Genomic DNA, 23,958 nt, shown 5'->3' on the forward strand with positions numbered 1-23,958 from the left:
TCCTTCCAAAGAAATCCCAGGGCTGATCTCCTTTAGAATGGACTGGTTGGATCTCCTTGCAGTCCAAGGGACTCTCAAGAGTCTTCTCCAACACCACAGTTCAAAAGCATCAATTCTTCGGCGCTCAGCCTTCTTAACAGTCCAACTCTCACATCCATACATGACCACAGGAAAAACCATAGCCTTGACTAGATGAAACTTTGTTGGCAAAGTAATGTCTCTGCTTTTGAATATGCTATGTAGGTTGGTCATAACTTTCCTTCCAAGGAGTAAGCGTCTTTTAATTTCATGGCTGCAGTCACCATCTGCAGTGATTTTGGAGACCAGAAAAATAAAGTCTGACACTGTTTCCACTGTTTCCCCGTCTATTTGGCATGAAGTGATGGGACTGGATGCCATTAAGCCAACTTTTTCACTCTCCTCTTTGACCTTCATCAAGAGGCTTTTTAGTTTCTCTTCACTTTCTGCCATAAGGGTGGTGTCATCTGCATATCTGAGGTTATTGATATTTCTCCCGGCAATCTTGATTCCAGCTTGTGTTTCTTCCAGTCTAGCATTTCTCTTGATATACTCTGCATATAAGTTAAATAAACAGGGTGACAATATACAGCCTTGACATACTCCTTTTCCTATTTGGAACCAGTCTGTTGTTCCGTGTCCAGTTCTAACTGTTTTTTTATATTTTCTGTATAAAAGATCATAAAATCTGCAAATAAAGAAAGTTTTACATTTTTCCTTTCTAATTTAGATGTATTTTATTTATTCTTCTTCCTTAGTTTCTCACGCTAAGACTTCCAGTACTATGTTGAATAGAAATGGGAAGGGCAGGCACATTGTTCTTATTCCCATTGCTGTTGTTCAGTCACTCAGTCAAGTCTGACTCTTTCCGAACGCATGGACTGCAGAACCCCAGACTTACCTGTCGTTCACCAACTACTGGAGTTTGCTCAAACTCATGTCATTCAAGTCAGTGATGCCATTCAACCATCTCATCCTCTGTCCTCCACTTCTCCTTCCGCCTTCAATCTTCCCTAGCATCAGGGTCTTTTCTAATGAGTTGGGTCTTTACATCAGGTGGCCAAAGTATTGCAGCTTCAGCTTCAGCATTAATCCGTCTAATGAATATTCAGGATTGATTTCTTCTAGGATTGACTGAATTGATCTGCTTGCAGTCCAAGGGAATCGCAAGAGTCTTTCCCAACACCATAGCTTAAAAGCATCAATTCTTTGGCACTCAGCCATCTTTATGGTCCAACTCTCACATCCATACATGACTACTGGGAAAACCGAAGCTTTGATTAGATGGACCTTTGTCAATAAAGAAATTTCTCTGCTTTTTAATATGCTATCTAGGTTGGTCATAGCTTTTCTTCCAAGGAGTAAGCATCTTTTAATTTCATGACTGAAGTCACCATCTGCAGGAAAATAAAGTCTGTCTACTGTTCCATAGTTTCCCCATCTATTTGCCATGAAGCGATGGGACTGGAGGCCATGATCTTAGTTTTTTTAATCTTGAGTTTTAAGCCAGCTTTTTCACTCTCCTCATTAGCTTTGATCAAGAGGCTTTTTAGTTCCTCTTCACTTTCTGCCATAAGGGTGGAGTCATCTGCATATCTGAGTTTATTGATATTTCTCCTGAAAATCTTGATTCCAGCTTGTGCTTAATCCAACCCAACATATCTCATGATGTACTCTGCATAGAAGTTAAATAAGCAGGGTGACAATATACAGCCTTGACATACTCCTTGCCCAATTTGGAACTTTGTTCCATATCCAGTTCTAACTATTGCTTCTTGACCTGCATACAAGTTTCTCAGAGGCAGGTAGGGTGCTCTGATATTCCCATCTCTTGAAGAATTTTCCACAGCTTGTTGTGATCCACACAGTCAAAGGCTGTAGTCTAGTCAATGAAGCAGAAGTAGACGTTCTTCTGGAATTCTCTTGGTTTTTCTATGATCCAACAGATGTTGGCAATTTGATCTCTACTTCCTCTGCCTTTTCTAAATCCAGCTTGAACATCTGGAATTTCTCGGTTCATGTATTGTTGAAGCCTGGCTTGGAGGATTTTCAGCATTACTTTGCCAGCAGCTGAAATGAGTGCAACTGTGTGGTACTGTGAACATTATTTGGCATTGCATTTCTTTAGGAATGGAAAGAAAATTAACCTTTTCCAGTCCTGTGGCCACTGCTGAGTTTACCAAATTTGCTGGCATATTGAGTGCAGCACTTTCACAGCATCATATTTTAGGATTTGAAATAGTTCAGCTGGAATTCCATCACATCCACTAGCTTGTTCGTAGTGATGCTTCCTAAGACCCACTTGACTTTGCACTCCAACATATCTGGCTCTAGGTTAGTGATAACACCATCATAATAATCTAGGTCATGAAGATCTTTTTTACATAGTTCTGTGTATTATTGCCACCTCTTCTTAAAGTCTTCTGCTTTTGTTAGTTTCATACCATTTCTATCCTTTATTGTGCCCATCTTTGCATGAAATGTTCCCTTGGTATCTCTAATTTTCTTGAAGAGATCTCTAGTCTTTCCCATTTTATTGTTTTCCTCTATTTCTCTGCACTGATCACTGAGGAAGGCTTTCTTATCTGTCCTTGCTACTCTTTGGTGGGCTGCCATCTATGGGGTCGCAGAGTCGGACACGACTGAAGCGACTTAGTAGCAGAAGCAGCAGCAGCATATAGAGTATCATGTCATCTGCATAATGACTATTTAACCTCTTCCCTTCCAATTTGGATACGCTTTATTTCTTTTTCTTGTCTGATTGCTGTGACCGAGTCATCCAAAACAATGGTGAATATAAGTAGTGAGAGGGGGCTCTCTTGCTTGTTTTAGAATGCAACAGGAAGAGTTTCCTCTTTTCACTGGTAAGTACAGTGTTGGCTGTGGGTTTGTCATAAATGGCTCTTATTATGTTGAGATATGTTCCCTTTATACCCACTATGGTGAGAGGATTTTATCAAAAGTCAATGCTGAATTTTATCAGATGATTTTCTGTGTCTATTGAGATGATCATGTGGTTTTCATCTCTTCCTTTTCTAATGTGATGTATCACATTGGTTGATTTGAGCATGTTGAAACACTCTTACGACTCTGGTATTTGTCCAACTTGATCATGGTGTATGATTCTTTTCAAGTATTGTTGGATTCAATTTGTTAATATTTTGTTGAGGATTTTTGCATCTATCTTCATCAAAGGTATTCCCCTATAATTTTCTTTTTTTGTAGTGTCTTTCTCTGATTTTGGTATCAGAGTGATGGTGGCTTCATAGAATGACTACAAGAGTGTTCCCTCATCTTTAATTTTTTGCAATAGTTTAAGAAGGATGTGTATAAATTATTATTTGTATATTTGGTGGAATTTCCCAGAGACCCATCTGGTCCTGGACTTTTGTTTGTAGGAAGTTCTTTTTTTTTTTCCATTACAAATTCTATTTCATTTCTAGTGGTCAATCTTTTTCAAAGATTTGTTTCTTCTTAACACAGTTTTGGAGAAGGCAATGGCACCCCACTCCAGTACTCTTGCTTGGAAAATCCCATGGACGGAGAAGCCTGGTAGGCTGTAGTCCATGGGGTCGCGAACAGTCAGACACGAATGAGCGACTTCACTTTCACTTTTCACTTTCATGCATTGGAGAAGGAAATGGCAACCCACTCCAGTGTTCTTGCCTGGAGAATCCCAGGGACGGGGGAGCCTGGTGGGCTGCCGTCTATGGGGTCACACAGAGTCGGACACGACTGAAGTGACTTAGCAGCAGCAGCAACACAGTTTTGGAAGGTTGTATATTTCTAGATACTTGTTTATTTCTTATAGGTTGTCCAATTTGTTGGCATATAACTGTTCACAGCATAATGTTATTTTTGTTTGTTTTTCTGTGGTATTTGTAGTTATTTTTCCTCTTTCATTTCTTTTTTTGATTATTTGGGTCCCATCTCTCTTCTTGATGGTGAACGTGGCTAGAGATTTGTTGATTTTGTTTAAAAAAAACACCCAGCTCTTAGTTTTATTGATGTTTTCTATTATTTTTATCTCAATTTTATTTATTTATTCTTCTGATATTTATTATTTCCTTGCTACTATTGACTTTTTTTGTTCTTCTGTTTATAATTCTTTCAGGTGACAGTTTAGGTTGTTTATTTGAGGTTTTCTTGTTTCTTGAAGACAGCCTGTATCACTACGAATTTCCCCTTTAGTACAGGCTTTGCTACATCCGCTAGATTTTGTAAGACTATGGTTTCACTGTTGTTTGTCTTGACTGATTTCCTGTTTCATTTTATCGTTGATCCATTGGTTTTTTCATTGTGTGTTTTTTAATCTCCATACTGTTTTTTTTTTTCTTCTTCTTCTTTTCTTTCTGTGGTTCATTTCTAGTTTCCTACCACTGTGGTCAGAAAAGATGTTTGAAATAACTTCTACCCTTTTAAATTTGTTGAAACTTGCTTTATGTCTTAGTATGTGGTCTGTTCTAGAGAATGTCCCACATACACTTGGAAAGAATGTGTATTCTGGGTTTTTTGGATGTCGTTTCCTGTAGATATCAATTAAGTCCAGCTGTTCTGTGTGTCATTTAGGAGCTCTGTTGCCTAGCTGATTTTCTGTCTGGAAGACAGGTCTCTGAGGTCAGTGCAGTGTTTAAGTATCCCACTATCATTGCATTCCTGTTACCTTTTCCTTTTATGTCTGTTATTATTTGCTTTACATTACATTATTTGCTTTATATTACATTATTTACATTTAGGTGCTCCTACATTGGCATATATGTTCAGTTCAGTCACTCAGTTGTGTCCAACTCTTTGTGACCCCATGGACTGCAGCACGCCAGGCCTCTCTGTCCATCACCAACTCCCAGGCTTCCTCAAACTCAAATCCATTGAGTTGGTGGTGCCATCCAACCATCTCATCCTCTTTTGTTCCCTTCTCCTCCTGCCTTCAATCTTTCCCAGCATCAGTGCCTTTTCCAAAGACTCAGTTCTTTGCATCAGGTGGCCGAAGTATTGGAGTTTCAGCTTCAGCATTTGTCCTTCCAATGAATATTCAAGGCTGATCTCCTTTAGGATGGACTGGTTGGATCTCCTTGCAGTCCAAGGGACTCTCAAGAGTCTTCTCCAAAACTACAGTTCAAAAGCACCAATTCTTTGGTGATCAGCTTTCTTTATAGTCCAACTCTCACATCCATACATGACTACTGGAAAAACCATAGCTTTGACTAGACAGACCTTTGTTGGCAAATATGTTAATGAGTCTAATATCTTCTTGTATGGATCCCTTTATCAGTATCTAATGTTATTCTTTGTCCTTGTTATTCACTTTGATTTAAAGTCTATTTTGTCTGATATGAGTATTGCTATCTTTGGCTTTTTGTTGCTTTCATTTTCATGAGATATCTTTTCCCACCCCCTCATTTATCAGTATAGCATCTTTAACCCTAAAGTGAGTCTCCTGTAGCAACATATTGTAGATACTCGTTTTTTTTTAATATAACCTTTGAGTCAATGTCTTTTGATTGGAGCATTTAGTCCATTCACATTTAAAGCAATTACTTATAAGATGTATTTATTGTCATTTTAAACCTTATTTTCTAGTTGATTTTGCAGTTCTCTTTGTTTCTTTCCTTTTGTGGTTTGATGGTTTTCTCTTGAATTAACTTGAGTTTCTTTCCTTTTGGAGTTTTGTGAATCTGTTGAATGTTTTTGATTTGTGGTCAGTCTGGCTTTCAAGTACGTTAACCCAGAATTATATCTGCTTGCATTAGACTGATAGTTGTATAAGTTCAGGCATATTCTAAAAAAAAAAAAAAAAAATCTACAGTCTTTACTTCCTTCTTCTGCATTTTGTGATTTTTATATCCTATTTTACAGCATGATGTTTTTCTTTTTGCTGTTAACTGTAGTCTTAGTTGCTTTAATAAAATATTTATTGTTTTAAATCTATGTACTAGTTTCTTCAAAAGATGTTTAATCCTTTTTTTTTTTAATTGGCCTATCCTATTGTGGTTTTAGCCTTTCTTACGTATTCTTGCTTCTTTTCTGTTTAGAGAAGATCTTTCATTATTTTTTAGGATAGACTTAATGCTGTATTCTTGTAGTTTTTGCTTGTCTGAGAAATTCTTTCTTTCTCATTCTATTCTAAGTTATAATCTTAATGGGGGGAGTATCCTAGGTTGCAAGTTTTCCCCTTTCAGAACTCTGAATATATATTGCAAAAAGTATATTCTGGTTTGCAAATTTTCTGTAGAGAAATCAACCTGTGGGGGTTCCCTTGTAACTGACTCTTTGCTTTTCTTTTCCTTACTTTTGAATCCTCTTTAACTTTTGTCATTTTAATTATGGTATATTTTGGTGTGGATCTACTGGGTTCATCTTGTTCAAGACTCTCTCTACTTCCTATAACTGGATATCTGTTTCCTTCTTTAGGTTTGGAAAGTGTTCAGCCATAATGTCTTCAAATACCTTTTTGATCTTCTTCTTTTTTTCCCTTCTGGGATCCCTATTGTGTGTAGGTTGGCATGCTTGAAATGATTCCACAGAATCTCATATGCTGCTTTCATTTTTTGCTTCCTTTTGTCTTTCTATCTGTTGTTCTGATGGTGTTATTTCCATTATTCTATCTTCCAGATCACTTATTTGTTCTTCTGCATTATTTAGTCTGCTTTCAGTTCTGTTTTTCTCTCAGCAATTGAGTTGTCTAATTTTGATTGTTTCCTCTTTATAGTTTCCAGTTCCTCGTTACAGTCCTGCATTTCTATTGAAAGTCTTTCTTGATTCCTTTAACATTTTTGTTACTTTTTTCAACTCAGGATCTAGTATACTGAAGAGGTCTGTTTCATTGATTATTTTTAGGGGATTTTGCTTGTTCTGTTTGTTGAAAGTAGTTCCTTTGCTTCTTCATTTTACTTACACTTCTGTGATTCTACAAATTTAGAAGAAATAGTTACTACTGTGGTCTTGAGGGCTGTTTTTATGTGGGAGCATCCCTATATAGACTATGTGAGTCTAATATCTTTGTCTTGAGAGCTGTCTCTGTTAGGGACGCCTGTCACATCTTCACCCAGAGTGTGCTGGTCATTATCCCCTTGATAGAGGTTATGACTGCTTTTGTGTAGAGATCCTGCACTGGATGCTGGGCAGCACCTCCTCTTCTCTCTGTGACTGTCACAGCCTTGTTGGGGATTGGGTCTACTTCCCAGTTGTTGCAGCAGAAGCCCTGAAGTTTGTGTGTGAGAAGGCTCTGCTGCTCTTGAGTTTGTGCTCTGTAGCAAGGAGATGAGTGCTGAAGCAAGAGAAGCTCATATGGTCACAGCGATGTATACACCACCTCGCAGGCATCCAAGGTTCTGCTTAGAAGCAGCCCATGCTGCATTCTTTTCTCTGTTGTGTTTGTCCCTGACCTAGTGTAAGGCTGGCCCTGTGGATCAGGGCATTGTGGCTGCAGAAATTGAAGTGGTTGAGCTGCCACCTGAGACCTGAGCTGCCTCTGTGGTAGGGCTTTCCCAGGGCCTGTCCCCCTAGATTCTAGCTTCAGGCTTTGTGTGAGCTGGGTGGAACTGGAGCACTTCTGCTGGGAAAGGAACCACTGCAAGCCTCTCACTAGGGCCCGTCTACTGGAGACATGTGATTCTGTGGATTATGTCTCTCACCTGATGTGCACGCCAACAAAGTCTGCTGCTGCAGGACCCCCTGACCCCACATGTCCCTGCTTTGACAGCGCTGATTATGGGCTCAGAAATCAGCCTCTTCCCCATGGTGTGTGTACTCACAAAGCCTGCCAGTGGAGCTGTGCCCTGCCACGAGCAGACTAACAGTGGGCTTTCTAATGGTAAATCCACACCCTGCCATGTGTGTGCCAACAACAGGCTCTGCTCCCCAGCTGTTGCAGTAGAAGCCCTGAAGGTTGCATTTGAGAAGGCCCTTAAGTTTGTGCTCCGTCCCAAGGAGGTGAGTGCCGAAGCAACAGAGACCCACGTGGTCACTGTGAACCAATGCACCATTTATGCAGGCATCCACGGTTCTGCTCAGAAGCAGTTCAAGTCACATCCCTTTCTCTGTTGTGCTTGTCCCTGACCTAATGTAAGCCTGGCCTGGAGGTTAGGCCTGGACTACACTCCTGCCCTCTGGGCTGCTTCTGCACATCTAGACTGAGTCCATTCCCAGGGTCCATCCACAGAAGCCCAAGTTTCAGCAGCTGTCCACTCAATGTACTAGCAGCTCCACCTGAAGGACATATAAGGTTGGAAAGTGCATTGAGGTGGCAGCCATCAGAGCCAGTCTCTCTCTGTCCCAACAGCTAACCAGCCAGCACATGCAGACTCCTCATGGGCAGAGTCCACGCCCCTCCAGATCCTCTATCTGGCCAAATGGACCTCCCAGCCAATGAAGGGGGTTCCCAGGGAGAGGGGTCATCTGTATGGACTTTTCTTCTTTCACAGCTCTCTCCCAGGGGCACTGGTCCTGTTCCAATGTCTTTTTGTTATCCTACCAGTTATGTGGGGATCTTTCTTGCAGCTTTGGCTGCGTAAGAGGTATTCTGCTAGTTTTCAATGACAATTTGACCACATGTAGATGTCTTTTTGATGTGTTTTGGAAGATGGTAAGCTCCACATCCTTCTAATTCACTCTCTTAACCTCCCACTTTGGAGTCTCTCTCTATCTTTAGATAAGTATGAAAATCAGTTTGTACTCCTTTAGTGTCTGGCCGCTGAATAGTGCAGAGACATCTAAAGGGTGTTACTTGGCAGAAAGATGTCAGTTGTCACTTGACATTGACATATTCCAATATAATATTCTGGCTGAGGGGCCAAATTTGCTTATCAGGCGAAATGATACAGACAGATTGCATTTTAGTCTTCAAACACAAGTTGCAAATGACTGTGTAATCAGATAAGTACATGGAATGATTGAGCACATAACTCAGTTGAAGAAAAATAAACGTGATTTAAATAAAATGCTGCTGCTGCTGCTGCTAAGTCGCTTCAGTCGTGTCCGACTCTGTGCGACCCCATAGACGGAAGCCCACCAGGCTCCCCAGTCCCTGGGATTTTCCAGGCAAGAACACTGGAGTGGGTTGCCATTTCCTTCTCCAATGCATGAAAGTAAAAAGTGAAAGGGAAGTAAATCACTGCCAAATAATTTAAGAAATAAACTCCATAAATTACAAAAAATTGAATAGTATGCAGTTAAAACCTCCTTTCAAATAGTTTTTATTCCTGTCTTGAAAATCAAAGCTTCAAACACAGAATTCCACACTAAATTGAATTTGGCTATTCCTAAGAAAGTCATTTGTTTATTTCCTTAGATTTTCCATTTATGAAGAAATATTTGCATTCTAAGTGAGCACTGCAAAGATTATTTGTGTAAGACAGTATTAATATAGTGTTCAGAATGATATTTTCAAGTACAAAGATAAATATAAATGTTATCAAAGCCACATAGCCTTTGCAAGTCCTGTGCTGCCCAAATGGGAGGATCCTCATCCAGATGCTAGAAGATTTCTTTAAACTTGGTCTTCTATGATCAGCATAGGTCTCAGGAAACTGATGATTTAAATTCTTAATTTATGTTATTAGCTAATATCAACATAAAATTTGAGAGGCCTCAGGCTACACATGATCTTAGTTAAACATCTTTCTTCTTTTCCATTAAGCTTAGTGTCATTCTCAGACCAAATCTTTAACTTAAATGAGAAACCTTAATGGCCTATGAAGAAAATCTATAACAGCAAATCGTATCCAAATATGAAAGCATTACGTATTTATGACTAAATGTTTAATAAATGATGAACCATTTAATTGAGAGCAATGCCATTATGTGGACATTATAAACTTTTCTCATAAATCTGTCACTGAAATATCTCTATTTTATCATTTTCAAATCTTAGAAGCAACTCACATAGGAAAAAGCAATGGGCTTGAATGGGTTTTGGAGAATGTAACAATCAGTTTAAACAGATAGCTATTTTTACACATTGGGTGATTATAGTTTATTCTTTTATAGTTTTTAGAGTAAGAAGAACTGTCTCTGCTTCCATTAACTTTAAATGTCATGTTAAGAATGTATAATCAAACCCTGAAGGGGAAAAATTATGAACCATATGGAGGGTGGAGAAAATTGCTTAGGTTAAGTACTGCTTCCAGACTTTTCCAGTGACTACCTGCATGACCTCAGGTTAAGCCCTTCACTGCTGTGGGTAGAAGCTCCATCTTTAAAATCTGGAGGTTTGCTTAGATCTACTTTGAAGTCACTTTCAGTTCTCAAAATATCCAATGGCTTAAATTCTGGTATAGTCATGATGTACTGTGAGCAGTAAACAGGGTAACATATTTCAGTTATGAATTTTGACTTCAAAAATACTTACAGTTAGGGTTGGTGGTCCCGGCGGTCCCATATCTCCCTAAAGGATGAAAGAAAAGCTGCAATTACCAATAGTCCCTTCTTGCCCACATATTTACAAATTTTAAGAATGGATCAAAGCAATATCTAGATAAATCTGGATGGAAAGAAAACTAGAATTTTATCTTGATAAAAGTGTCTTCACAATGAAAAATTTATTACATGCTTTTAGCTATCATGATATAAAAATCACCTTGTGCATCTTCATGCTTTCTGCAGCAGCAGAACTTGTTTTGAAAAGCTAAAATAATCTAATTTCTATTTTTTTGTCTACTAATCCAAAATTAGAAAGAGTATCTCTTCAAATATGGTTACTTGCCAATGGAGCAGCTGGGAAATGTCACAATGACAGATTATATTTCTGACAAAGTTAGCACAGTAATAATAAGTGGGTCAGCAAAAATAATAAGTGGGTCTCCCCATTTCACACCTCCAGCAGCCCCATTGCCTCTTTTAAAGCTTTGCTGAACTGGCCTTGCACTTGTGAACATTTGTAAGAGGCTTTGCCTATAGTCATGAAATTTTAAATACTAATGTTGCTTTGCTGACCATTACATGAATACAAATTACCAGGTAGATATATTGAAAAACTATTCAAAATCTAAAGAATATGGTTAATCTAAATGTTTATTATTTTTCAATTTATAAATATGTCACCTATATGCTTTATTGTGTCACCGTATGTGTTTATTTCATGGGAACTCTTGGTCATTAAGATCAAGCATCACAGAGAGAGGCAAGACAGGGGTAGGGAATTAAGAGGTGCAAACCACTATGCACAAAGTAAATAAGCTACAAGGATATATTGTACAACACAGGGAAGATAGCCAATATTTTATAATAGCTTTAAATGGAATATAAGCTATAAAATTTTTGAATTACCATGGTGATTCAAAATGAATCACTATGCTGATTAGTATATATGAAACTAATAAAATATTGCAAATTAAACTATACTTCAATAAAAAAAGGGGGGGCTTTCCTGGTGGCTCAGAAGGTAAAGGATCCTCCTGCAATGCAGGAAACCCTGGTTCAATCTCTGGGTTGGGAAGATCCCCTGAAGAAGGCAATGGCAACCCACTTAAGTATTCTTGCCTGGAGAATCCCATGGACAGAGGAGTCTCATGGGCTACAGTCCATGGGGTAGCAACTAACATTTTCACTTTTTCAATAAAAAGTGAATACATTTTTAAAAGGTAAGTCTTAAAATGTTAAAATTGACAATTAGAGACCCTCCATCTCATCAAATCCCCTCATTTTGTAGATAAATATATTGAACCCCAGAGTGCTGATGGTGAATTAAATAAAGTTATTGCATAAAGAAAAAAAAATCAAGTATCGCTGCCATAACCCTTCTTCAAGTGGACATTATGGAACCAACACTGTATGGCAGGGGGCACTGGATACTGTATTCTCATGTGGGAGGATCTCTACAACATTCTCTTTTCTCATTTAACAAAATCACCTGAAAAGTGAAGACTTAGCCTTGTGTAATCATTATATTGGGAACAACTGAATAAAAATAACCAATAGTTGTTAAAGAACATTGATGAAGTTTAAGTCAGTCATTAGGGAGCAATTTACAGCCAACTTTATTGCAAAGGTAAATACTGGAGACAGATATAGATTTCTAAATATGTTGAGAATGAAGAACAAAATACAGTGCAAAATGCCCATATGTATTATATATACTGTCATCAAACTAGGATCACCCAATGACCTTCTCAAAACAACTCTTGCTTTTACTATCTCGTACTTTTCTTTTCAAGGTCCCTGCTGATAGGCCACTATAAAATGACATGAGAAATTGTGGCAGGAAGAGGGGCATTCAGATTAAGACTGAGATGCACAATTACCCTCTTTCCCCACAAAGACCACCTGCTTCACCACGGTAGCATCTCAGCGCTACTGGCAAAGTCCCCAGCGCAGCACATAGCTGCGAATGTGTGATGGAATGAACACCTAATGGTGCTGAGCGAGGGACAGAAAAGGGAAATCTTATAAACACAAATTACTGTTGACTAGCAATTGTGCATTTAGTCTCTTCAAACTAATTGAATGAACCAAAAGGCTTTTCTTGTTCAGTTTTTTTTTTTTTAACCTAATAGCCTTTGGTTAATTTTAACAAAATTACATTTTGTCTGTTAAACAGATCAGTGAAAAGTCACTGCATAGGTTCTCGGGGTTTTCTTGAGAAAAGACTGGGTAAATACTGTACCTTTTCTCCTTTTGGGCCAGGTGGACCACGAGGACCCGGGTCGCCTTTCACACCCTGTACAAAGAACACACCCGATGTGATTTCTATACATAGTTCACAGAAAGCTTCAATTTCTAACAAGTCACTAGTCAAAATTTAAAATCATAATTTGCTGTACTCCCATATCCCATTCTTCAGTGTGTGGTATAGAAAAACTGGCAGTAAAATGATATACAACATCTGTGCTGTGGTGGGTACAGATACATTAAGTCAGTGCGAGGCCACAGTACTGCATATTAGCGCAACTTTGCTTCCTGCTAAAATTACATTAATTCACCATCTGGGAGAGCATCATCTAAAGATCTATATGAGCTTTTAAGTATCCACTTTGGCTTAAATTTGTCGATCTTGTAAATATCTCTGATTTAGCATTGATTTGGCTTTTTTAAAGCTTGCCCCTAAAATTCAAGGTTTAAATAAAAAACTTTTTTTTTTTTGTCTCTATGGAGAAATCTAATTGGAGGGGAAAAGGGATGAAGAATATATTGTTTTCCCATCCCTCATAAAGTTGGAGCTAAAATGCAGTCTCTCTCCTGTCTTAAAGCCTGGTTTGTTTCTCTAATTCTTATTTCATTTTTTAACCTGGATTTATAAAGACAGCAGTAAAACTATATAAGACATAGCATATCTGATAAACATATTCATGAGTCTTCTGGACTGTTGGGTGTTTTAGTGGGTATATGGTTGATCTGATTCAGAATTTGACAGCTGTCAGGAACACCACAATAGATTTCACTGGAGATCAGTGCTACAGCTGAATGTTTTCAGTGTAAACAGGAAGAAAAGACAGACATGTCCTATGTGGTAAATAGGAAAATTCTTTTTCTTAACACACTGGATGAGGGAAGAACAATAACAGAAAAAATATTCTGAAGCCACACAATGCACAATAAATCCAGGCATCTTACTGTTCCCAGTTGAGGAATCCAGCTCTTACTGCTCTGACATTTTACAGTGAATAAACAATGCCAAATGCTATCACTTGTAGCTACCCAATATAGAAGCTGATGATGAATTTAAAGGAACAAAAGAAAACCAGATATTTAAAATAATCTTATTAAAATTTGTTATCTTGTGAAAACTGCAATCTTATACTTTAAGAAAAAAATTTAATAGATGAAAATACCTAATTGGTTAAAAAAGAAAAAATCAAAACACCTTTGTGGTTGCATAAACTCCTTCATGGATAAAATTCATAGCTATGCTTTCTTCCTTTATTACCTCTGGGTATTTATAAAACAAAGATGAGTGAAGAATTAAATTATAATTGAAATGTGATATTCTCTTATTATTTGAAATATCCATTCCTCCCCATATCAAGCAACACATACTCTGTTTATACATGCCTCGAGTAAAACTTGGCACCAACATATTCTGAACACTTGCAGAAAGAAAATGGCCATTTCTGTGAATCAAGTTTATTCTAAGTTCAGTCATCCATTTATTCAGCGGACATTTATTGGATACTCTTTGTACAGTCACCACTACAATCATCAGCTCTCCACCGCCCAATATGTAGCCCAGGGCCACATGTAGCTTTTCATCCTTGAAATGTGACTGGTCTGAAGGGAGATATGCCATGAGTGTAAAATACCATTGGGTTTTCAGCATTTGGTACCAAGAAATGAATGTACAGTAGCTCATTAGTAATTTTGATGTTGGTTATGTATTGAAAAGGCTTCCCTGGTGGCTCAGAGGGTAAAGCGTCTGCCTGCAAGGAAGGAGACCTCGGTTCGATCCCTGGGTCAGGAAGATCCCCTAGAGAAGGAAATGGCAACCCACTCCAGTACTCTTGCCCGGAGAATCCCGTGGACGGAGTAGCCTGGTAGGCTACAGCCCATGCGGTCGCAAAGAGTCAGACACGACTGAGTGATTTCACTTTCACTTTTGTGTATTGAAAAGATAATGTGCATATGAGATTAAATAAGATCTATTATTAAAATTCTTTTCATCTGCTTCTTTTTACTTTCTAAAATGTGGCTATGAGAAAGTATAGCATATTTATATTTGTCTTGAAATTATATTTAAAATCTATTGTATACACATAATATTATATACTATATATTTTATTTAAATTAGATAGTGTTATTTAGAGACATAAAAAAAGAACAAGAAGTTCAAAAAGACTCTCATTAAGCAAATCTGAGTCGGGTTCCTCTGAGTCCTCTCCTTGACTAGGCCTCAACCCTGGCCTCTGTCCATCAATGGCCTGTCTGGCCCAGTTTTAGCAAGAATCTCGTTAACTTAGTTTAAAGAAAATCCCCCAGCCTTGATGTCTGTTCTTGGCAATATTCCATTCAATGACCACCTCTGTCTATTCCTTGGCTATAAATCCCCACTCATCCTTGCTGTATTCAGAATTGAGGCCAATCTCTCTTCCCTATTGTAATACTCGTACTGTGATAACCTTGACTAAAAACTCTTCTTTACCATTTTAGGGCTTCTCTGGTGGCTCCGAGAGTAAACAATCTACCTGCAATGCAGGAGACCCAGGTTCAATCCTTGGGTTGGGAAGATCCCCTGCAAAAGGAAATGGCAACCTACTCCAATATTCTTGCTTAGGGAATTCCATGGACAGAGGAGCCTGGCGGCCTACAGTCCATGGGGTTGTAAAGAGTCAGATACAAGTGAGCAACTAACACTTTCACTATTTTTTCACCATTTTAGCAAGTGTCAGAATAATTTTTCCCTTAGCAAAGTCAGATTTCCTGCTGCAGCGGAATTCGTGGTGTCGAGGAGGGTGACTGGCAGTGACCAGGTCCACAGGCTGAATGTGCTGAGTGCAGGGCAGTGAGGGTAGCAGCTGGAAATGGGCTCTGTGTGGAGGGAGTGTTTGTTGTTGTATAGGATCCAGCCTTGCACCGATCCTGGGAAACAGTGTTGGGGGAGGGGTAAGGGACCAGCAAGCACAACAGCCCCCGGATGGAAGGAGTGTCATGAGTAAGTGAGGAGGCGAGGAGTGGGACGTGAACTCAAGGGTAGTCAGGGGTCATGGCACATAGAGAACTGTAGGCTGTGGAGAGAAGGCAGGGTTTTGATCTAGGAGCAAGGGGAAGCCATTTAGGGTTTGATAGTGTTTCCCAAAAAAGAGAGTTTTGGCTACAACATGAAAATAGACTGCAGGCAGCAAGAGCAAAAGCAGAAAGGGGCTCTCACAGCTTTGCAGGCAAGAGAACAAGATGGCCAGAAGTGGGAATGGAGTTGCAGAAATGCTGGAGGTGGGCCCTGGGAAAGGAGGGACTAAGGCTGGTTTGTACTTGGCTTCAGGACTGGCTAGGAGTCTGGGCTGTTTACTAAGCTGAGAAGTGTACTAAAGAGGGGTCTTTTCCTGCTGGTAGAACATCATCGGGGTGGAGGGGGGGAACATGAAGAAAGAAATAGCTGAGAAAGACAGTGAATATTCATTTCTGCAACAAATATTATGGAACATCTATACACATGCAAGACAGAACCCTGATTTACCATGAACAGATGAGTAGGAAGAAATTATTTTTAATAATGGGAAGGAATATGAAACACAATATTCAGGAAAATGATTAACTCTGGAGTGGGCATGGCATTATGTTGATTTCTGAGTACATTCTACAATTCATAATCATCATATATGTTACACGTTACAAAAATACTATTTGAAGTATAAACTAATACATTAAAAATTTTCAACATTCCTACCTGACAGACCAACTGTAATTGCACCTTCTGGAAAAGGGACTTACTTGCCGATGCATCAAGAAGTACTTGAACTATCTCTGGTTCAATCGTCTATGGTCAGGGACAGTTCAGTTACGACCCCATGAACCACAGTACGTCAGGCCTCCCCATCCATCACCAACTCCCGGAGTCCACCCAAACCCATGTCCATTGAGTCGGTGATGCCGCCCAACCATCTCATCCTCTGTTGTCCCCTTCTCCTCCTGCCCTCAATCCCTCCCAGCATCAGGGTCTTTTCAAATGAGTCAGTTCTTTGCATCAGGTGGCCAAAGTATTGGAGCTTCAGCTTCAGTATCAGTCCTTCCAATGAATATTCAGGACTGATCTCCTTCAGAATGGACTGGTTGGATCTCCTTGCAGTCCAAGGGACTCTCAAGAGTCTTCTCCAACACCACAGTTCAAAAGCATCAATTCTTCGGTGCTCAGCTTTCTTTATAGTCCAACTCTCACATCCATACATGACCACTGGAAAAACCATAGCCTCGACTAGACGGACCTTTGTTGGCAAAGTAATGTCTCTGCTTTTGAATATGCTGTCTATGGTCAGGGACAAGGTGTGGTAATAAAGCAACCAGCCACAGGAGACATAAACACTGAGGGCTACGATACATGTGCCAGCCCACGTGAAGGGGGCAGGTCCTGGAGATGCCTGACTCTCCTGGAGATGCTCATGACTTCAGACACATGGAGTTCAGAAGAGTCAGTAAAGGATTCATGCATTTTTCTCAAGTAAGTTATTTAAGTTTCCCTATAAAACCTGGGTCTTCTGCACTGCAGGCAGACAGTTTACCGTCTGAGCCACCACGGAAGCCCGATAAAATAGGTATAAGTAATAGTTGTCTTTATGGAAACAATCTAAATGTCCATCGACAGATGAATGGATAAGATGTGGTACATATATATAGTAGAAGACTTCTCAGTCATAAAAAAGAATAAAATAAGGCCATGTGCAGCAATATGGATGGACATAGAGATTGTCACACTGAGTGTAGTTAAGTCCCAAACAGAAAGCCCACTACCATATGATGTCACTGATATGTGAAACCTAAAACATGACACAAATAAACCTACCCATGAAACAGAATCACAGACATAGAGGACAGACTGGTGGTGGCCGATGGAGAGGCGGCTGGAAGAGGGGGGGTTAGCAGATATAAGCTTTTTATATATAGAATGGATAAAAAACAAGGTTTTACTATATATACAGAGAACTATATTTCTATGATAAACCATAAGGGAAAAGAATATATATAAAAAAGAATGTATGTATGCATATAACTGAATCACTCTGTACAGCAGCAATTAATAGAACATTGTGAATCAACTATTCTTCAATAAAAGATAATATCTGTCTTGAAAAGTTGTTCTGACACTCATTTGTTTAAAAATACTTGGCACATCTAAGGTACTTGACAAATGTTGCTTGTGCTTTTCAAGCTGAATCCCAAGGGATACTTAATTGTTCTGTCCAGTTTTCTAGTCAGTTTGATGGACATGTAACAACTGTCCTTTAACTCACATAGAAGGAAGTGGCAACCCACTCCAGTGTTCTTGCCTGGAGAATCCCAGGGATGGGGGAGCCTGGTGGGCTGCCGTCTATGGGGTCACAGAGTTGGACACGACTGCAGTGACTCAGCAGCAGCAGCAGCAGCCCTCATCAAGCCTCTACTTTTGTCGTTGGCCACTGAAGTGTGTCCATGGAGCTCACGCAGCATGTTGTTAAGGTCATGGCATCATGACAGGCTCTAAGAACAGATCAGTCATGCTTTCCTCAAGTGTAATTTTTCTCCTCATGTGACACTAGAGTTGCTATCAATGGCTATTCAGTATTGGAGAAAAAAAGACATAGCACTCACCGTAAAGCATACAGAATCAAATGAAACAGAGTCCACATTTAATAATGAATAAGACAGGCATCTATTACCACTGTTACCTATAAAATGTTTGTAAATAAAGATACTCGAAAGCACAGTAGTGGGCTCCATATGTTATGAGAGGCAGGTACTCTTATCCAAATGCAAGATGAACTTACTTACAAAACAGAGACAGATTCAGAGACTCACAGACATAGAAAACAAACATTGTTACCAAAGGAGAAGGGGTAGAGGGATGAATTAAAAGTTTGGGATTAAAATATATGAAATAGATAACCAACAAGGGCCTACTGTATAGCACGGGGAACTCCACTCAGTATCTTGTGATAACCTATAATGGAAATGAATCTAAAAAATAATATATATCTGAATCACTTTACTGGATACCTAAAACTGAGACAGCATTGTAAATCAACCATATTTCAATAAAAATTTTAAATGCACAATGAAAGCTGAAAGGCAGTATCACAGCTAGAGTTATAAAAGCAGGTAGACTATGAATTAATTTTCATTGCAAGAGCTGCTTACTAACAGTATGTAGCATCTTTAAAGATCATTTGATACAAAGTAATGGTATTTGTTAAAAACATTTACCCATCTATTCATCATTTTCCTCATCCTCTATTGACTGCTGCTTTTTCCCTAGCAATGGCACCAGCTGTCGGCAGCCAATATTGCAGCTTTGTGATTCCAACATTTTTGTATTCAGTACACAGATTGCATTGGTGTAAGGAGATTAACATGACAATTTTAGAAACATCAGATGCTATAATTCTGATAAGAGTTGTTTGAAAGACAATAATAAAGTTGCAGTGGAAGAGACTAAACTGAATGATTGAAATTCACTTTTCCAAGATTATATAACTCCACAAAAAATAAATGAAAAGATCTATCTATCTCTATATCTATTAGATAAAATGTGTTTTCTAACCCAGTTTCTAATAATAGCAAATGTTTATATAGCTCTTCTGTATGCAAGACTCTGACTTAAATGCTTTATGTTTGATGACCCCTTTAATCCTAAAAAAAGACTGAGTTAAGTGCTCTTAATATTATTCCATTGTGCAAATGAAGAAATAGGCACATAGAGAATGAAGAATGTGCTAATTAGTACACCAGGTGGGCAGTGGCAGAGCTGGAATTCGAGCCCAGATTGTTGGTTTCAAGGATCACATTAACTTTATGAGATGCTCCCTCAAGTGCATTCTCAGATGCCAATGTTGAACATATCTCATGGTAGGTCACAGTCAAATCATTTAATTACAAACTAGAATGTGTGAAAAGTCAAGGTCTTATATTTTGAAGGCTAAATTCTAGCAACTCAAAATTTTGACAATTTCAATATGTTTGATATACATTATTTAAACTATAAGGTAAATATGAGCCCAAAATCCCACTACCATAAGGATCAATCAGATTTTTCTCTCTCTCTCACACACACACAGTCAAGAATGCACTGAGAAAGATATCAAAGCAATTTTTTTGCCCTAATGACTAAGAGTTGTTACTGCTGAGCATGAAGGATTCTATACATTCTGCTTTTGCAAGACAGTCCCATGAGGCAGAGTACCATCTTGACCAACATGCAAGAGTGTCCCATTAAGCAAGCTGAACTGCTGCATGCTTCCCTTTAAAGGAGGTTTACATTTTCCAAAGTGAGCTTGTCCACTATGTGGGAAAGCTGGCACAAAAGAAATTATTACCAAAAGGTACATTTACATCAATATATGTTTAATATATAAGAATAAAGGCCATAAAAAGGCTCTGAATTCATTTCAGGGGAATGTTAAATTCTTTTAATTTTCTCTGAGGTATTAAGTAGCTGCACTGAGCTGACGTATTGAGGTTATTCAGTCTGTGTTCCAACAGGATATTCCTGAAATTATGATCTCCATCATGGCTTGACTTCAGTACAGACTGAGATAGCTCTTATACTGCCTTTCATTCCCTAAGAATGTGTACCTACACTTATTGAAAGGCAGAGTGAACTGTCATAAATGCTGAGTGATTTTGGTTTGTGGAGTCAGTTTATTTTAGCATTGAAAAATAGACAATGAGAAATGTGGTGTGACTTAGTGGGGAAATAGACTTTTCGGTCAAACAGGGGTAAAGACTCACTTTACCATTTTCTAAAAGAAAATTTCTTACTTTCCTAAGCTCTATTTCTTTACTCTAAAAATAGGGATACTCTTACCTCCTGCACTTTGTAGCCATAAAATTGAGGTAAGGATTGAATTTCAAATTCCTCATGAAACCAGTTTTTGAAGTATGGCACAATATTTAAAACCACCACCACCACCAATGGAATAAATAACAGCATATGATTCTTTACCCCTACTCAACATTCAAAAAACTAAAAACATGGCAACCAGTTCCACCACTTCATGGCAAATAGATGGGCAAAGAGTGGAAACAGTGACAGAATTTATTTTCTTTGGCTCCAAAATCACTGTGGATGGTGACTGCATGGAATTAAAGGACACTTGCTCCTTGGAAGAAAAGCTATGGCACAGCTAGATAGTACATTAAATATCAGAGATACCACTTTGCTGACAAAGGTCTGTCTAGTCAAAGCTATGCTTTTTCCAGTAGTCATGTATGGATGTGAGAGTTGGACTATGAAGCTGAGCACTGAAGAATTGGTTCTTTTGAACTGTGGAGATGGAAAAGGCTCTTGAGTGTCTCTTGGATATCAAAGAGATCAAACCAGTCAGTCCTAAAGGAAATCAACCCTGAGTATTCATTAGAAAGACTGGTGTTGAAGCTGAAGCTTCAATATTTTGGCCACTTGATGCAAAGGGCCAATACATTGGAAAAGACCCTGATGCTGGGAAAGATTGAGGGCAGGAAGAGAAGGGGGTGACAGAGAATGAGATGGTTGGATGGCATCACCAACTCCATGGACATGAGTTTAAGCAAACTCTGGGAGATAGTGAAGGACAGGAAGCCTGGTGCTTTGCCATGGGATCTCTTTGCCATGGGATCGCAAAGAGCTGGACATGTCTGAGTAATTGAACAACAGCAGAGTGCTTTTGTAATAGAAGGGAAAAAGAGAACTGTCATTACTTTTTCTTATTCATCCTTAGTCATGACTCCTGAATACCTTTTGCAAAATTAAGGAAAAGAAATGATATCAACTATGTGTTAATTAAGTAACCAAGTGAGCAAATATGCTTTGTCGTGCTTTATAATGTACCTAATGACCTATAAGAGGCAGCGATAGTGCTGAAGGAATAACACACTTGTGGGTCGGGGTATGTGAAGGACTCTTCCCAGATCATTGTCAAAGAGGAAAGGTCACACTGCTCATGAGGCTGGGAGCTCTCTCAGCAAGACAGTTTTAGATCTGAGCAAGTAGAAAGCATGCAAATATGTGTGTACAACTGATTAATTCTGAAAAGTCAAATCACTTTACTTTCAGATCCCATAGAAAAAATTTCCAAATCTCTTAAGTTAACATGAATATATTTCAGGCTCCATTCGCTCAAACCTCCTCTCAGTTTTGAGTGTTTGGATAAATTCTTTCTCTATTTCTACTCTAATGCGATCTTAACAAACGTCTAGAAATCTTTGTTTTGCTCCTGTATTCCAGGGAGCCGCCATACATGTAGCTTGGTTACCTTTTGCAAGTGGAGTTAATCTCTCTCAACACTCCTATGTTTATGACAAGATAACATCCTTCCGTAATGAATGGTCGAAACCTTGGGCTATTTTTTGCTGCAGCCAAGCACCAAATTGCATATATTCAACCTCTGCAATATCACTGTGCCCTCTCTTCCATCTGTTTCCCTGGTTTAGGTTCTAATCACTTGTATTTTAGGCTATTATAATAATATCTTAATTTTTAGTATGAAAATTTAGCAAACAACTACTCCTTTTTCACTCCAAACATTTACTAAGTACTAACAGCAGGAGAAGGGGATGACAGAGGATGAGATGTCTGGATGGCATCACTGACTCAATGGACGTGAGTCTGAGTGAACTCCGGGAGCTGGTGATGGACAGGGAGGCCTGGTGTGCTGCGATTCATGGGGTCACAAAGAGTCGGATAAGACTGAGTGACTGAACTGAACTGAGCAATTCCAAGAAATGGTCTTTGTTCTCATAAAGAACATGATAGAAAGAACAGAGCCACAGGCAAAAGCTTCAGTTCTGTCCATTTTGTAGAACACACTGCAAAAGGAATCTTCATGTGAACACAGCATGATCCACATGCCCCCCTTCAGAGGAGGGAGGGCAAACCTCCACACACAGAGCACTGTCCATGCCCGGCTCCAGCTGGATGGACTCTCACTGTGTTTTCCCTACATGGAACTGGAGTCCCAAAAGCCCGAATGAAGGCTTCAAATTCCATCGTACTTCTCAAGACTCTAATCCTAACCAGTCTTAATGATCTCTTTGTATTAGATGAGAGGACATTGCAGTGATGGGGGCTTCAGAACCCAACAGGCTCTGAGAAGTGATTTTCTCCACAGGTGACAGAACTGGGACACACATTCAGCTTTGTTTCCCACCGTAGAACTCTGACCACTACACCAGGTATCTCCAGTGACAGGGCAGTGGGGAATTAGTAGCTCTATTACCTGCAGGGGCCAATGGCCAATGGCCATCCAGCACCCTACTGTGCTGTAACGAGGCAGAGAGAGGCAGACTCCCCTAGCTCCAAGACACTGGTGCTAACTCCCTCTCTCTGGTGGAGAAAAATCCTTTTAAGAAGATAGGAACAAGAAGCATGTCATATTAAAGGTGCAAATAGGGCTTCTTAGGAAGTAAGAGAAGAAAACTGTGGGGGCCAGAGCCTCAAACTTGGGTCAATTAGTCGGATTAGCTTCTGGGATAGTTCTCTTTGGACCCCTCCCCATCCAGGGGAAGGAAAACTATGACAAGTCTAGACAGAAGATTAAAAAGCAGAGACTTCACTTTGCTGACAAAGGTCTGTCTAGTCAAAGGTATGGTTTTTCCAGGAGTCATGTATGGATGTGAGAGTTGGACCATAAAGAAGATTGAACACTGAAGAAATGATGCTTTTGAATTGTGGTGCTGGAGAAGACTCTTTGAGAGTCCCTTGGACAGTGGGAGATTAAACCAATCAATCTTAAAGGAAATCAACCTTGAATATTCATTGGAAGGACTGATGCTGAAGCTGAAGTTCCAATTGGGGTCATCTTATATGAAGAGTCAACTCATTGGAAAAGACCCTGATGCTGGGAAAGACTGAAGGCAAAAGGAGAAGGAGGTAACAGAGGATGAGATGGTTGGATGGCATCACTGACTCAATAGACACGAACTTGAGCGAACTCTGGGAGACAGTGAAGGACAGGGAAGCCTGGCCTGCTGCAGGCCATCGGGTCACAAAGAACAGACACGAAGTGGGAACTGAACAACAACAACAAACCCTCCAGGTCTTATTTTGTTCATAGGCCCCAGGATTACAGTGTTCAGCCTCCCTTCCCTCTGTGCTGCAGACCAGATGGATTTTACAACATCTGGGCATTAGGGAACCCGATCTAGCTTATTCTCTATTCCTCTGTCCAAAAAGTAAGTAGTATGGCCCTTAAGAACTTTCTTAAAACATTTTTATGAAGTGAAGAAGGGAAACCATGGGAAAAGAAATAATTCTCATTGTGGATACTTGCCTTAATAAGGAGTATATCTACAGTAAATGGTGAATCTTATGGTCTGAAAGGAGAGTAGTCTACATTTAGAGGAAAATCA

At 39.3% G+C, this 23,958-nt stretch overlaps 1 protein-coding gene across 1 annotated transcript in view; it reads right to left on the minus strand.

Moving 5' to 3' along the window:
• Window positions 1-23,958, minus strand: part of COL19A1 (collagen, type XIX, alpha 1) — a 445,162-nt gene that overhangs the window by 216,177 nt on the left and 205,027 nt on the right. Inside the window, exons 14-15 of the mRNA XM_010848502.1 lie at window positions 12,620-12,673; window positions 10,367-10,402 (exon numbers count right to left, since the gene is read on the minus strand). Coding sequence (XP_010846804.1) covers window positions 10,367-10,402; window positions 12,620-12,673 — 90 coding nt within the window. The remainder of the gene's footprint in view (window positions 1-10,366; window positions 10,403-12,619; window positions 12,674-23,958) is intronic.

The sequence above is a fragment of the Bison bison genome, unplaced genomic scaffold (assembly GCF_000754665.1).
Source record: "Bison bison bison isolate TAMUID 2011002044 unplaced genomic scaffold, Bison_UMD1.0 scf7180017864268, whole genome shotgun sequence".
NCBI classification, from domain to species: domain Eukaryota; kingdom Metazoa; phylum Chordata; class Mammalia; order Artiodactyla; family Bovidae; genus Bison; species Bison bison.